Source organism: Somniosus microcephalus, chromosome 11, assembly GCF_052327205.1.
Source record: "Somniosus microcephalus isolate GS21.2 chromosome 11, FLI_Smic_1.0, whole genome shotgun sequence".
NCBI classification, from domain to species: Eukaryota; Metazoa; Chordata; class Chondrichthyes; order Squaliformes; family Somniosidae; genus Somniosus; species Somniosus microcephalus.
In genome coordinates, this window is record NC_140997.1 from 47,230,541 (window position 1) to 47,246,584 (window position 16,044).

Consider the following 16,044-nt stretch of genomic DNA (forward strand, 5'->3'; position numbering starts at 1 on the left):
TAAAAAAGGAATGCAAGAAAAAAAAATTATACAAACCTTACAGGGGAAAGGAAATTACCTTTAGGACAAGTATAGGAAAATGGTAAAATAGACAATTAGGGTGCAAAAAAGGCACTGGAGGTGAACCAAAGAGGTTAGGCTCAATAATACTGTACATGCGTTATTACAATAAGCGTTCTTAGGAAGCAAATTGGAACTTTAAAAGGATAAAAGTTGAGTAATTGGGATGAAGGGAAAACATAATTACTCAATTGTTTTTTAAAGAAATACTCAGAATAGAAACCTCGCTATACAATTACTGTAATACAGCAAATATCTGAGGGCATTGAAATCACTTTGGAAGCAGTGAATGGGATCAGACACTGAAGATTAATCGTCAAGGGACAAATTACACACAATATATCTTTTATCTTTCACAGGTTAAGGAAGATGGCCTGCATTTCAGTGTTTGGAGGGGAAGGAAGGAAGGCAATCTAAAATTAATGAGAAAGTATGAGGAAGATTGTCAGTACCCGACTTCTTTCAAATTTAGGGCTTTGAAGGTCTTTTGCAAGAGTCTAGTGGGTTGACAAATTGGATTGGGTCAGTGTTTTGGCTATTCGACCACTTGAGTCAACACATGCACCAAATTCAACTATATAAATCGTCTTGACAAGTCCTTTTCTAGCTGCTTGGCAAAACACTGGCAGGAAAAGAATCAGATTCCAGACGGCTCAGTAGGAAAGGATCAATGCCCGCACTCCAACAAGGCCAAGACAGGTACCCTGGACAACACAGGAAGCTTGCCAAATGAGTTACGGATCAGCAGCAAATTTAAGATCTGACAATATTCAAGAAAGGCTAATTCAATAATATGGGTTGATGGAGGCATGTCCTGTGGGACTGTAGCATTTTTGTACTAGGCCAAGTTTCTAAAAGTTTAGTCAGTCCCCTGCATTCTCCCCCATACTAATCCCACTTTCTTGCAGCAATTTTGAAATAATACAGGAACAGAGACGAGCACATTTCAAATTTGCAGTTTGACTTGGATTACAAATGAAAAAAGTTTGGTTGTAGAAACAAGTAAATCTTCAGCACTTACACTCCAAGTCATAAAATTAGAAAAACCCCAGTCATTCTCCTTGTGAAAGAAAAGATGACTAATCCTTCTACTGAATGACTTTTCTTCATCTTTGTAGTTGATTATCTTCAATACAGCTTGGGCATGACAGGACCATGACCTATAAAAACAGGAGGAATTTTTGTAACTAGATAATTTGTGTTATTTATTTCATTTAAAGGGTAAATTCACATGAGCACACAAAAATCATACAATTTATGGATAAACTACAAATGCAGGTGTTACACCATTATCCAATCGAATAGCAAAAGGGGAATCAAGATTTCATACTCCGGGTGCAGCAATGTATTGGTTATGGTACTGGACCAGCAGCCCAGAGGTTGAGAGTTCAAATCACACCAAGTTCTGAAACTAAATTGAAAGCATTTGATAATTTGTGGCTAGCGCCAGAAAAAAATGACCATAATGCAGCCAAATTGTCATAAAAACATTAATGTCCTTCAGATAAAGCAACCTGCCACCTCTAACTGGTCTGACCTACTTGAGGCCAGTTCTACACTGCATGGCAGACTCAATGTTCTCTGCAGTGGCTTAGCAAGCCACCCAAATTAAAAGTAGCCACAGATGATTGACAACCACTACATTCTCAGGACAACTAAGGATTGGTCAATAGCTGTGGCCTTCCCAGCATCACCTCAACCCAAGATACAGATCATTTTCAGGTTTAGTGTTTTAAACAATTTTAGCCATTTTCCATCTATATACAAGAATTCTCGAACTTCAGATATTCTTTGACTTATGCAAATAATCATTTACCAGTAGCAGTTGCCGGTCTTTGACACTCACTAACACTGATTCAGCACAGAGCAAAATACTAATTCCATTTAAATCACTTGACTAAGACAAAATTTTGCCATCTATATTCCAAATTTAAAAAGTTACGGTTTTCTACAGGACAATAAAATCTAAGTTTTAGTTATTCAGTCTACCACTTGATCCCATTCAGAGCCGATTAATATATTTCACTTGTCTTTCTTTACCTTTTACACATTAAAATCATTAATTTGTTGTAACAAAGCACACACACTTCAGATATCATAGGACCTTAATGGTTTTGATAATTTATTTTTTCTCTCGTCAAACTGTACAAGGTAAAGTGGGCTGGTTATCAGGCATACACATCGTGAATGTTTCCACCTTCAAGAAAATGTTAACTTTTACTTACGTGGAATCAGACTCCGCATTGCATTGTAGGAAAAATCCAACGCTCTTTTGATGAGGCCGATCAGGATGGAAGCGAGGCATTACCATAATTTTCCATGGCAGGTTCCGCACAAAACAAGGAGGGCTCAGTACAGACTCACTGAGCCTACTAAACCGTTCCACAGTGAAGCGAAATGTGGCCTCTGACCTCCAGCTGGTGTCTGTCAAAATCAAAAAGAACTTTAATGTTTAAAATTAAATTAAAACCAATTTTAAGGTTAACAGTTTGTTTTGTTGGAAGGCACCTAAATCTGATCTGTGGCTTCCAAAGCGTTAACAGAAATCAAAGTCAATACATCAAAGACATTAAGCAAATAGATCATTTTTGTCAATTCCATTGTAGCCATCTGACTGACAAAGTACCATCCTCTGATAGTGTAAAAATATTTTCACCAGCAAGGTATTAGTCAATTTCAATTTTTTATTTGTCACATAACCAAATACAACAAGTGAAATCCAGTCAGTGAAATGCTTTTTTGTTAACGAGCCGAGCGCACCAAGCAGCAAAGGACACTTAGCTGCCTGGTACACACGGAGCCCGCAAGGACGGCAGCCATCTTCACCGGCGCCATCACAATAGGGTCCGCTCTCGCCTCGCTCTGCCTTTCCCGCACTCCTGCCCGACAATCTTCAGCCGCCGTGGTACCGACGTCCCGGGGCCTGCTTCTCCCTGGCTCTCCTTCCACCCAGTCTGACCTCCGAGCCTCCCACGGTGTCCGACCTGCCAGGGCCTGCTTTTCCCGCCCTCGGTCCGCTGGCCGCCTCCCCTCCTACCGGTTTGACCTCCGAGCCTCCCGTCGAGGAGCTGCCGGCCGCCGTGCTACAGCGGGTCGTCGTGGCCTCCATCGCTGCTTCTGCTACCTCCCCGCCGAACTCATCAGCGCCGATGCACAGCGTCTGTAGCGGGAGTGGGCCGACCGACAGGGAGAGCGCTTACCCTGCGACCGCCACGGACGCCATCTTAAGCACACATTGTTGCACGTCTTCAAAGCATATTTTTCAGCTACAATTGGACATTGCAATGTCTACACATATGCCCAAAAAGTATACTGATTTCAACTTTTCTTCGAAGCCACTGTATACCTACATGGTTTGCTGCTCTTTGGGAAACAAGGTAAGGCAGCTTCTTTACAATTTAGAGCAGTAGTTTCGATTGAAAGCTATGGGGTGGAAGCGGAGCTCAGTTGATGAGAAGGGCCAAATTTGCATAAAATAATTAGGCAGTTTGCAAAAATCCCCAATGTGTAGGTAGTATACAGCAACAGTGATCACTCAGGAATAAAATAATCACTTCCATCCATTTTTTTCATTACTACCCTGAAAGAAAATACCATCCAAGAGTTTGCTTGAATCAAATGGTGGGTGCATAGTAGTGGCATTATTTGCCCTCCACGTTACTTACCATAAGTATGGCCTTCCTCGTTCTTTGAAAGAAGTTCAGATTTCTTGTACAGGAAACTTTCTGGTATCCAGCACTGACAGGACCGAGCTGGTGCCGTACCATCAAAACTGCCGTAGAAACCAGCGCTAATGTTAAAACATACAGAGCTTTTGAGTTCTGTGTGAATCAACAAACCCTGTTGCTTAACAACAGCTTCAAAACAGTCAGCCGCAGCTTAAAAGCGTCTCTGTAGCTAAGCAACAGCTTCAGCTAGACCTTGCAGAGCCTGACTGGAAAAAAAAAGCAACGAGAAGTAAAAAAACTTATAGGAAACGGCTCCTGAATTTTGCCAGTAGATAGAGCTTTCTGGACATTTAACCTCCGGTTAAACAAAAGTTTCCTGTTCAAATAGAATTTGGGGGTGGGGAAAATGAAACATTTGGGATACTGCTCCTCTTAAAAACATTTCACCCCGAGCTGTTAAGTGATCTTTCCCCACTCTGCTGCATACAAGGCTATGTTCTTTGCCTGCAGGAGGCTGCAGTAAGATGCCAACAGCAAGAGCACTGAAATGTAACCGCAAAACAGTAAGATCAGAAGTATGGATTAGGCCTGTAGGGAGCTCTGTATGCAGTGGTTGAACTTCTTTTGAAAAATTTACCATACCTACTGTAGATAATTAATATTTTCCTCGTGTTCAACCTCCACATACAAATAGTAGTAAAGCAAAGCAGAACAAAAATTTGGCAGTGAAATTCTGAGGAAGTACATCATCTGTTTCATCTGGAGTAGTGCAGCAACAAAAAAGATTTAATAGCCTCACGCCAACAGGACCGTGACTGGTATCTGGACAAATGGACATCCTTGCAATACAATTCAAGATAATACTTAGTTAAAGCATGAACATTGCTGAAGGTCGATTGATGCCTTACACATCTCTCACCGGGGGAGGGAGTTAGCATGGTGCAGGACAAGGCCTTGCAAACAGCAGATAGGGAAGGGGAAAAAGAAAACCACTCAAGGGTGCAATTTTCTTAAAAGGACAATATTCCAGATGTATTTTTCTCCATAATGGCAGTATTTTGTGAAAGTTACAGAAATAAGGAGGAAAACATGAAAATTCTTCAGACATAACTAGTGTGCTTGTCTGGTTATTGAGAAACATAGTAAAGGGCCTAGATTAATTGTGCAGGAGAGCAAGGTTGAAGAAGTGAAAGACAAAATAAATCAAGCCATAGTGGTCAGGGGATGTGAAGCTTAGGTTTGAGAAGCCTGCATATTGTAGGAGTATGGGAAGACTAATAAGTAAGATACAGAATTTCAGTTTGAAGTCTGACAAAAGAATAACTGAAGAGTAGTGGACAGTGCTGTGGAGTTTCAGTCTCAGCACGGTAAAGATGCAATGCAAGCGAGCTAAGAATGTAGAAAGCCTATTTAAAGCTAAAGTGGAACTAGAGGATCAAGGCTCATAGAAAAATCAGGAAAAGCAGAGACAGATTGGAAGATAAAGGTGAAAGATACTGCTTAGCAAACAAGCCATTTCTTGTGTCCTGTCCAGGAGTGAAAGGGGTGCTTTAAAGGCTCACGTGTGTGATGGTATTCAAGTTTGAGTGTCTAAGAGAGTCAACAGTTGTTGAGGGGAAAATAAGGAGCTGTTATGAAAAGGGACAACTGAAATTCTTTGGGGCAGTTTTAGCAATGAAAGAAATATGAGCGTATCATATGACATGATAGGTCAAGAATGTCAATAGATGAAGGAGGAAGATAGAACCAAAAAGTAAAAGGTAATAGCTGTTGGTTAGAATGGTATTTAAGAAGTTATAACAAGATTTTCATTGCACCAAAGGACAAACTGTGTCCAAGTTATGCAGCCATCCACACTAGTGGAAATACAAACTGCAATACACAAACACCATAAAATATCATAAAATAGAGTATCACCAAAAAGTTGTGTGTTTTTGTTGATGGGTATTCACACCAATACCCTTTTGCAACACCAATAATGTGTGTTTACTTATTAGCTGTATCCTAGTTAACCAGAGCTATCAATATGGAGTACGCTGAATTGAGCTTTCTGGTCACGCAGCTTCCAGTAAGTAAAATCCATTTCATAAGATGCAAGGCCACAAAATAACATCCACTGTCATTAATGTAGGATCCAGTTAATAGGCAAGCAACGTGCAAAACATGAAGTAAAATGGCTGGGATTTCATTACCCTCCAAGGCAAACACTTGCACAAAATAAACCACTGCTGCTTTTCAAAGCCAAGTCAAATCTTCTTCCCACCATCCAATATTTACTAACTGTGTTCAGTACTAAATTATAGAAATGAATATGTCTGCATTAAGAATTCAGTGTTAAAAAAAAAAACTTTTTGAAGTAAAATCAGACTTAAAACCATTCTCGTTCAACATTAGTCACGACCTAACTCACCATTTCTCCATAGAGAGTCTTCCACAGACACAAGCGTTAATCTGCACCAATCCAGCTAACTGGAATATTGAAGATTGCATGCACCACTCGCAGGTAGTTCTAAGAACAGCCGAGCTAAAACAAAATAGTTAAGAGAACAGAAGAGGACGGTGGGTGGGTTATGCTTGTGTGGCAGATCCTCTTTCAGAGAAGTGGGAGTTACAGTATTACTACAATGTTCTTCCTCCATTAAATCTGACCTTTCAGACATTCTCATACGGGTACCACTTAGAGGGCTTGTGATGAATATACACGTAGACACCCCCCCCACCGCGCAAAAGGGAGAGCTGGTAGACAAAGCGCAAGTTCACAAGAAAAAAATAAGAATTTGCAACCGTTTCTAAAAACAGTCTTTGCGAAGCAAACAGACCAACAGGATTCATTAGATTTCTAAAATCTATGCAGGAAAAGATATGGATCAGGTCTTCAGAGTTCCAGGAGATTCTACTTACCTGCCAATTGTTTGTATAAACACAGAAAATGCATACTGAGGAACACTGCCAAAGTTTTGCCAGAGTACTTTTTACTGACAATGCACTAATTCAACCTCAAGTGTTGAGAAATCTTCTGATTCTTATGTAGTCCCAAAAAATACTTTTACAATGGAACTGAAGTAAAACTTTTTTTTTTTTTTTTTTTTTTTTTTTGAGCCGAACATCATCCTTTCAATAACCCAAGTTATTTCGGCACTCACTTGCTATCCCTCTCTTCTGTACATTCTGGCCATGCTAAAATGGGGTGCGGGGAGGAAAACATTACTGAGCTTTGGTAGTGAGGTACAGCGTTCCTGATGGTTTCTCTTCCTCATATACTGTAACATCTGGTTTCCCCATCAAGTCACTGGCTAGGGCCAGAAAGGAAGGCAGCAGATAATTGTCCCTGCTGGATAATTTAGATCTTGGTTCAAAACTCGAGTGTCCAAAACAAAGCTTTGCCTTGTACAACATTCTATAGCATGCACATGGCAAACAACAAGGTTATTTTCTATGCTGTAGTCTAGACCCCAGAGTCATCATGGGTTAACTGAGCCCCATCAGATCCAGAGGTCACAGATGCTACTTGCCTTTGTTTTCCCAGGTTTTGACACCAAACATAGCACATAACATTGCTCTCCCATATTTATGTTGTGTGCTGTGCCTCTGCTGATTTATTGGAGGAGGCCAAATCAAAAATATAGAGACCCAAGCTGCTTTTACATTGCAGTCCAGATCTTCCAGTGTGCATCAGGATTTTGAACCAGCTCAAGTAGTTCCCAACATGCAAGGCATGGGTAGACTGGCTGTGACAGTTCAGCCATTGCACATGCACAAAATGTTAAGTCTGCAACAAGTGACATCATGACATCCATGGGGGTGCAGGAAAGTCAAAAAAGGGTGATGGGAAAATGGGAATTTTAGGCAAGTGTCTCCCCTCTTCCTTCCTTCCCCACCCACCCTGTTAAATGTATTTATTAGGTTTATAACTTCAGTTGTTGATGGCATCAGGGCAATCCAAGAGAAATTAGAGTAATGCAAGAAAGAGAACGGTCTGGACAAAGGGCATACTACTACTCTTCTACTCACCCACAATTTCACTCATTCAGCAACTAAGCACAAAACATACCATCTTCAGTTGGGTCAATTAGCACCACCAGCAATATTGAAGTGCCACTAGCTTTTAAAGGAGCTGGTACTGGTGAATCATCAGTCAGTGCCATAAATGGAGGGGAGGCCAAGTCAACCATTTGTTGCAAAAAATCTTAAGGTAGGAAACAATTATTTATATAGCGCCTTTAACTTAATAAAACATCACAAGAAGTCTTAAATACATTTTCAGAGAGGGTTCCTTAGCCCAACGTTTTGCTTTTATGTTTCAGAAAGAGTTGCTGGTGGAAGCATTACCCTAACCTGCTCATCCTGCATAATGAAGCAGTCCATGCCCCACATGCAGCAAGACCTGGACACATCTAAGCTTGGGCTGGTAAGTGGCAAGTAATATTTGCACCACACAAGTGGCAGGCAATCTCCAACAAGAGTGTCTAATTACCTTCCCATGACATTTAAAGGTATTACAATTGCCAAATCGCCCAACATCCTGGGGGTCACCATCGACAAGTGTCATGGCTCCTAAGGCAGGTAAGAGGCTGGGTATTCTGTGGCGAGTAGCTCACCTCCCAACTCCCCAAAGCCTTTCCACAAACTACAAGGAACAAGTCCAATGGAATACTGTTCAGTTGCCTGGATGGGTGCAGCTGCAACATGAGAAGCTATACACCATCCAGGACAAAGCAATCTGCTTGATCGGCAGCCCATCCAACACCTTCAATGTCAACTCGCTGCACTGACGTGTGTACTGTCTACAGCATGCATTGCAGCAACTCGCCAAGGCTTCTTCAATAGCACCTCCCAATCCCACGACATCCAACCCCTAGGAGGACAAGGACAGCAAGTACATGGAACACCATCTCATCCAAGTTCCCCCATCTCCCACAGCATCCCGACTTAGACATACGTCGCCATTCCTTCATCATTGACAGGTAGGGAGTTCCAGGATTTTGACCTAACAGCACTGTGGAAGCATCTTCACCACATGGACTCTTCTTCTTAGGCAGTCCCTCAGAACTGAGGATGACTTGCTTCCACATTAAAAATGAGCTTGCAGGTGGCTGCTCAGTTCAATGCGGGACCTACAGTCTCTGTCACAGGTGGGGCAGACAGTGGTTGAAGGGGCGGGTGGGTGGGGTGCTTGGGTTGACGTGCGCTGCTTGCGCTTGCTCCCAGCGAAGAGACGCGAGGTGTTCAGCGCCTTCCCGGATGCTTCTCCTCCACTTTGTGCGGTCTTGGACCAGGGATTCCCAGGTGTCGGTGGGGATGTTGCACTTTTTCCAAGGAGGCTTTAAGGGTGTCCTTGAAGCGTTTCCTCTGCCCACCTGGGGCTCTCTTGCCGTGCTGGAGCTCCGAGTAGAGCGCTTGTTTTGGGAGTCTCGTATCAGGCATGCGGACGATGTGACCCGTCCATCGGAGCTGAGCGAGCGTGGTCAAAGCTTCGATGCTGGGGATGTTGGCCTGAGCAAGAACACGGACGTTGGTGCGCCTATCCTGCCAATGGATTTGCAGGATCTTGCAGAGGCAGCGTTGGTGGTACATCTCCAGTGCTTTGAGGTGCCTGCTGTACATGGTCCATGTCTCTGAGGCATACAGCAGGGCAGGTATCACTGCTGCCCTGTAGACCATGAGCTTAGTGCCTAGTTTGAGGTCCTGGTCTTCAAACACTCTCTTCCTCAGGCGACCGAAGGCTGCACTGGCACACTGAAGGCGGTGTTGGACTTAGTTGTCGACGTCTGCCCTTGTTGACAGTAGGCTCCTGAGGTATGGAAAGTGGTCCACGGCCTTGTTGTGGATTTTGATAATCGGGGGGCAGCACTGTGTGGCGGGGGCAGGTTGGTAGAGGACCTTTGTCTTACGGATGTTTAGTGTAAGGCCCATGCTCTCGTATGTTTCGGTGACCGTGTTTACGATGGTTTGTAGTTCGACCTCCGAGTGAGCGCAGACGCAAGCATCGTCTGCATACTGTAATTCGACGACAGAGGATGGGACGACCTTGGATCGGGACTGGAGGCGACGGAGGTTGAACAGTTTCCCGTTTGTTCTGTTCAACCACATGGACTACAGCGGTTCAGAAAGGCAGCTCACTACCACCTTCTCAAGGGCAACTAGGGATGGGTAATAAATGCTGGCCCTTGCTAGCAACACCCATATCCCAAGAATGATAGCCTCGGGTATGGTACTGAAGCTACCTCATTGGTTTGTGTTGATGAACACTAAGACAACAGCTGGTCAAAAACTTCAATGGTGTAATCACTTGATTGGAAGTAACATTGGGCAGCAATTACCTGGCTGCCGAAACCAGAAATTATACAGATTTGTGACTAGTTCTGAAGGAGACTGCAGGTCAGGAAGGGCCTCAGCATTTTCTCCTTGATCATAAGCACAGAACACAGTATGGCCAATGCATCTCCACTAACACTCGCTGCTTCAATTCAATTCCTTGTCTGACCTGGATTTGCACTGAGCAAAGCTGGAACTCTAGGTTTCCCTATACTGTACATGGAGGAATCTAGCTCTGCAGATTTGGCAGAGGCTTCAGACTTCTGAAACTTGTGCAATGTTGAAGACAGGCTAAAGAGAAGTCATGGGTTTGGAGAAGGATCCATTGTATTTCACAAATTTTAAATTGAGCACTGGAACCAAACCCACCAAGGTAGTCCTTCAGGGCCAATACTGAAAAGCATCAGCTGAGGCAAACATTTTTATTTTTATTTTTGAAATCATAAGAAACTTCCAAAACTACTTTTGCAGACTACAATTATCCACAATAAATAAAATCTGTACATACCAACAAAAAAAAAATTACTGATGAGAAAAACTAAAAAGGTGAAGTACACAACTAAGTCTTAATCAGTGAAGGAAAGATCACCTGACCCAAGTTGTCGCGCAATGGAGAATTTCTTAAAGTGGTCATTCCCTTCCCCCACCTCCTCCCCCAGTTAATGACTGAAATTCCTATTTATATGCAGAAGTTGAATGAATGAGGAAGAATTGAGGAATCTCTCATAACATGCTCCAAGTAGGAAAAAAAATTCCTTGTGACCAGGATTTTTAATCAGAGAGCACCTACCCCATGGGGAGGCATCTTGCTAGAACTGTGTGCAATTCTCAATCTTCCGTTTAGCTGCGCAGGCATATATAACCCATAAGTGTTCATTTGTAGAATATCTGATCTGGAGGAGAATATATGTGTAATAAATCTGGTCCGAAAGATTTAGCAAAATACAAACCAACAGCATAGTCATTAGTCCCATTTATGATCAAAACTGTACTTTAATCTTAAAAGCTTCACAATAGGATATCACAGCATCCAGTCATTTGTTATAAATCTTTACTGCAGCACATCTAGAGTTGAGCAGGCAATAGCTTAATCACCAGAAACAAACCACTTTGAAGTCATACTTACTATCTTGGTTCAATATTTTTTGGTTGGCACACCCCTTTCAGAGATTTTGCTAACGTATAAAATATTCCTACATCAAAAATCTTCTCTTTTGCAATCCTTTAATACAAACCCCTAATGGAAGAAACTGGATCGAACCCCTTTCATACATAAAAGGAATAACTTCAACTGTTATATACATCACCTTGTCTCCAGATCTTTTTCAATGCCGTAGCTCCTGGAAACTAATTTCAGCTACTGTAAAAGTCGTTTCAATGTCTTCATCGTTAATATTACATTAGTCATTTACATAAATGTAAATGATTTAGAAAAAGCCATCAAAAACCACTGCCAATTGCAGAGTTTTGGGCTACATACACCAGCACATTGTTGTACATATTATCCAATACCTAGTATAGAAGTTTTTTTAAATCACAGACTCCAAGTCATAATACAGCATTACTGATCACAAATTGGCACATTTTAATGAAACTCATTTCAAGCACAACTGTTGACTGATTTTTCCCTTTCTCTTGCTTGGGGGGGGGGGGGTGGGGGGGGGTGAATGAAGAGCAGAGGATCAGAAAATGAAAAGGATGAAGACAATTAGATAGAACATGGTCTTCTAACACCAGGTATTGTGTCACAGTACAGTCCAATCAAATCAAATGACTTAAAGTCCACACCAAGCTGTCAATATTCAGCACCAATGTGTGGAGAGGTCACAGTGATGGCTCTAGTACAAGGCACTCTATTGAGGTTGATATTAAAACACTTTATAGAAGGGGTGTAAGGAGGAGGGAGCTTTAACCTGGCACCCAAACATCCATAACCAGATTAGGCACAAAATGCTTTCATTCTCAGCACGGTCATCGCTATTTTGATGAGCAAAGAATTCATTCACTCAACACAAATTCAAGCTATGAATGTAACAAGCCATTTTATAGATTTAAAGTCTTACATCAAAACATTGTTTCTATCTAATGTCAGAATAAATTTCCAAAGATATTGTTCAAACAATGGCTGTACGTCAGTGGAGGTTTCAGTCAAAATCGTGGATCATTCAAGAGTCAACATATTTCAAGTGGCTATTAGTCCAGTTTAAGACTACAAATTCCCCAACTATAAAAAGGATTTTTTCCATACTAAACAGATTACGAAACAAAACGTTACCATCTTCCATGTCTTCTTCTGTGTTGTGTCCATCTGCCATTGCTACGTTACCATTGATGACTGGGTTAGGGGTGATTCGTGGGGGATCATCTGCATCCCCAGCTGAAAGAAAAGTAAATGCATCATTGCTAAAGATTCCAAAATTCTGCAGAGGAAACAAGAAATGTAAAGATTCTCCTATGCATTGGAACTATAAAATTAAAGCACTATGCATCAGTTCTTCCCTACAAATCTGTAGATAGTAGCTGCACTGCACATTTCCAACAGCCCCTATAATAAGCATGGTTGAACATACTTTTAAGTTACAAATTATTTATAAAAAGACAACAGGAAAATTAATATGATCGTCACAGCCAAGTAAGGGGCAAATCATAAAGCATCTGCACCTGTTTTAACCTCTTTTTAGCAAACAATTTAAAAAAAAAAGAAAACGATCATGTTTAAACCAGTAAGAGAGAAATGAAACAAAGGTAGCCAATTAGTCATTGCACCACTGCCTGGATTTCCTTGTGAACTGATGTGTATTTGGTAACAAGGTGGCAAGTGGTAGAGTGCAGGATAGTAGCAACTTCCTACTGGAGTGGCTGCAATCCCAGTTGCTGAACTTGCGTAATCTCAGAGCCCAGATTAAAAGGCGGTCTTCTCATCAATTTGCAGAATTCTGTGGTAACTACTGGCCCTCCATCAGCAGACCAAGGAAGGATCTGTAAAACTCTGATCGTACTGACACCTACTACCCACCAATGAACCCCCCAAACTGATAGACAGTAACACAAGCACAGGAAAAGCTCTCTCCCAAGTTAGCATCTAAAAGATGGAGCTGGCAGACCTATAACACACAGTGACAATCAATTTCATAATCTTGTTGAGAGGGGGGGGGGGGGGGGGGGGCTGCAGCACAGTAGACTATATGATTACAGACTTAGACCCATCCTCTTTCAGAGCATTCACAGTCAAACCACAAACAACACTGTCAGATCACAGTCAAATTACTATGTTCCTCAAAAAGACAGAAACAAACAACATAGAAACACAACCCAGTAAACTGTACAACACCAAAAAATCGTACAGATGGGCCAAAAACGACACGGAAAAATACCAGAAAACAATTAGCAATGCATCAACTCAAGCTCTCTTTAGACACCTTTCTGGATAACATATACACTCACAATAAAGGCGGCGTAAACCGGGCAGTTAGTAAACTAAACAATATTTTTGATAATTTGGCAACAAATGCAAACTTGAAAGCTCGCAAGAACAAACCCAAAACAAAAAACTATGAAAAATGGTTTGACCGAGATTGCCATAACATGAGGAAAAAACTTAGAAAAATATCAAACCAAAAACACAGACATCCAGAAAACGAGGAACTACGCCTTACTTATTGTCAGACACTAACACAATACAGAAACACACTCAGAACCAAAAAAGAGCAATATATTAAGAATACACTCAGCTCCATGGAGGAATCCATTGATTCCAATTGTTTCTGGGAAAACTTGAAAACATTACACAAAAAACAACACGACGATTTGGCCATTCAAAATGGGGACACATGGGTAAACCACTTTGAAAAATTATACCAGAAAAACACACTAAGACCAGAGCAACACCAAATATGCAAAAAACTGGAAAAGCTAGAAATGGCCATAAAAGATAACCAAAACCCGCTGGACGCCATAATAACAGAAAAAGAACTTCTTGAAAAACTCAAGGACCTGCGACCAGGAAAAGCCTGCGGGACAGACGGCATACTAAACGAGATGATTAAACACACAGACAACAAAATGAAACTGGCTATCCTAAAACTCTTCAACTTGGTTCTGAGTGTCGGTTATTTCCCTGATATCTGGAACAAAGGACTCATAACGCCCATATACAAAAGTGGGGACAAAATCGACCCAAACAACTATCGAGGCATCTGTGTAAACAGTAACCTGGGGAAGGTATTCTGTAGCATCATAAACAAAAGACTTATAAACTTCCTTGAGGAGCACGTCTTGAGTAAAAGCCAAATTGGATTCCTGCCAAACTATAGAACATCCGATCATATCTTCACCCTACAGACCCTAATTGACAAACACGTTCACCATAACAAAAGCAAAATCTACGCATGCTTTGTAGATTTCCAGAAGGCTTTCGACTCCATCTGGCATGACGGTTTATTCCCGAAACTTATCGAAAGTGGGGTAGGAGGGAAAACATATGATGTAATTAAATCAATGTATACAAACAACAAATGTGCAGTTAAAATTGGAGACAAACAAACAAAATACTTCCCACAGGGGCGGGGGGTGACGCAGGGCTCGCCAATCTCACCGACACTTTTACATTAATGGATTGGCAAAACTACTTGAACAATCTACAGCACCCGGCCTCACCCTATATGAATCCAAGGTTAAATTCCTCCTCTATGCAGACGACCTGGTTCTGCTGTCACCTACTAAAGAGGGGCTACAGCAAAACCTGGACCTGCTGGAGTCGTACTGCCAGACTTGGGCCCTGACAATAAATCCCCAAAAAACCAAAGTCCTTGTGTTCCAGCAAAGATCCAAACATCAGGGACCCAAAATAAATTTCACAGTAGGAACAACCAAAATTGAACAAACCACTAACTACACATACTTGGGCTTAAAAATCAGTTCTACGGGAAACTTCAAACTGGCTGTGAATGAACTGAAAGAGAAAGCAAGAAGGGCTTTCTATGCCATCAAAAAATCAATCCAAATAGAAATCCCAATTAGCATTTGGCTCAAAATTTTCAAATCAGTAATTGAACCAATTGCACTCTATGGCAGTGAGGTATGGGGACCGCTAACTCAACAAGAATTTGCAAAATGGGACAAACACCCAATTGAGATCCTACATGCAGAATTCTGTAAAAGTATCCTCCGGACTCAAAGGAAAACAGTAAACAACGCATGCAGGGCGGAACTAGGCCAATATCCATTAATAATCACTATCCAAAAAAGAGCCACCAAATTTTGGAATCACCTACAAATGAGCAATCCCCAATGCTATCACTACGACGCCCTGAAATGCCAAGAGCTGACCATAAAGAAGAATACCCTCAGTCAACTAGTCCTGGGACTCAGTGAAGTAACTACTAACAATAACCAGCCCCAGGACAGTGACAGGGTAACACAAAGATTTCGACCCAACACAATCGTCGCTAAGCAAAAGGAAAAATATCTGACATATTGGGCAGAAACAACAAAAACCCAAAGCAAACTCAATTGCTACTTGGCCCTAAACAGACAATACAACATAGCTGATTACCTGACCATGAAGGATAACAAACTGAGAAGAACCTTGACAAGGTACAGACTTAGCGAACATAGCCTAGCGATCGAAAAAGGCAGACACAGGCAGACCAGGCTGCCAAGAGAGGACAGGATATGCTCGCACTGCAGTCAGGGAGTGGTGGAGACAGAGATGCACTTCCTCACAGCTTGTGGAAAATATCAGGGCATCAGGGAGAATTTCTACCAAAAATTCTCACAAATATGCCCTGATTTCAGAAATCTGAATGACAACCAAAAACTCCCATTCCTACTGGGAGAGGAGAGAAGCTGTATAACACTGGCGGCACACTATGTTACAGCTTGCCATGAACAGAGGGACAACCAGTAAACTAAGAAAAGAATATATATAAACAATGCGAATGTATATTTATACACTCAGGGATATACCTGTTTATACACTATGAATAGAACTGCGTTTATG

At 41.7% G+C, this 16,044-nt stretch overlaps 1 protein-coding gene across 4 annotated transcripts in view; it reads right to left on the reverse strand.

Annotated features, from left to right (window-relative positions):
• usp7 (ubiquitin specific peptidase 7 (herpes virus-associated)) overlaps positions 1-16,044 on the reverse strand; it is a 120,678-nt gene that overhangs the window by 63,768 nt on the left and 40,866 nt on the right. For 3 of the 4 annotated variants that reach the window (XM_086000616.1, XM_086000617.1, XM_086000615.1), the window contains exons 2-4: positions 12,319-12,420; positions 2,286-2,484; positions 1,082-1,220 (exon numbers count right to left, since the gene is read on the reverse strand). In XM_086000616.1, the coding sequence (XP_085856742.1) occupies positions 1,082-1,220; positions 2,286-2,484; positions 12,319-12,420 (440 nt within the window). Of the gene's footprint in view, positions 1-1,081; positions 1,221-2,285; positions 2,485-10,833; positions 10,920-12,318; positions 12,421-16,044 lie in introns of those variants that run through there. The other variant, XM_086000619.1, reaches the window with a different exon arrangement.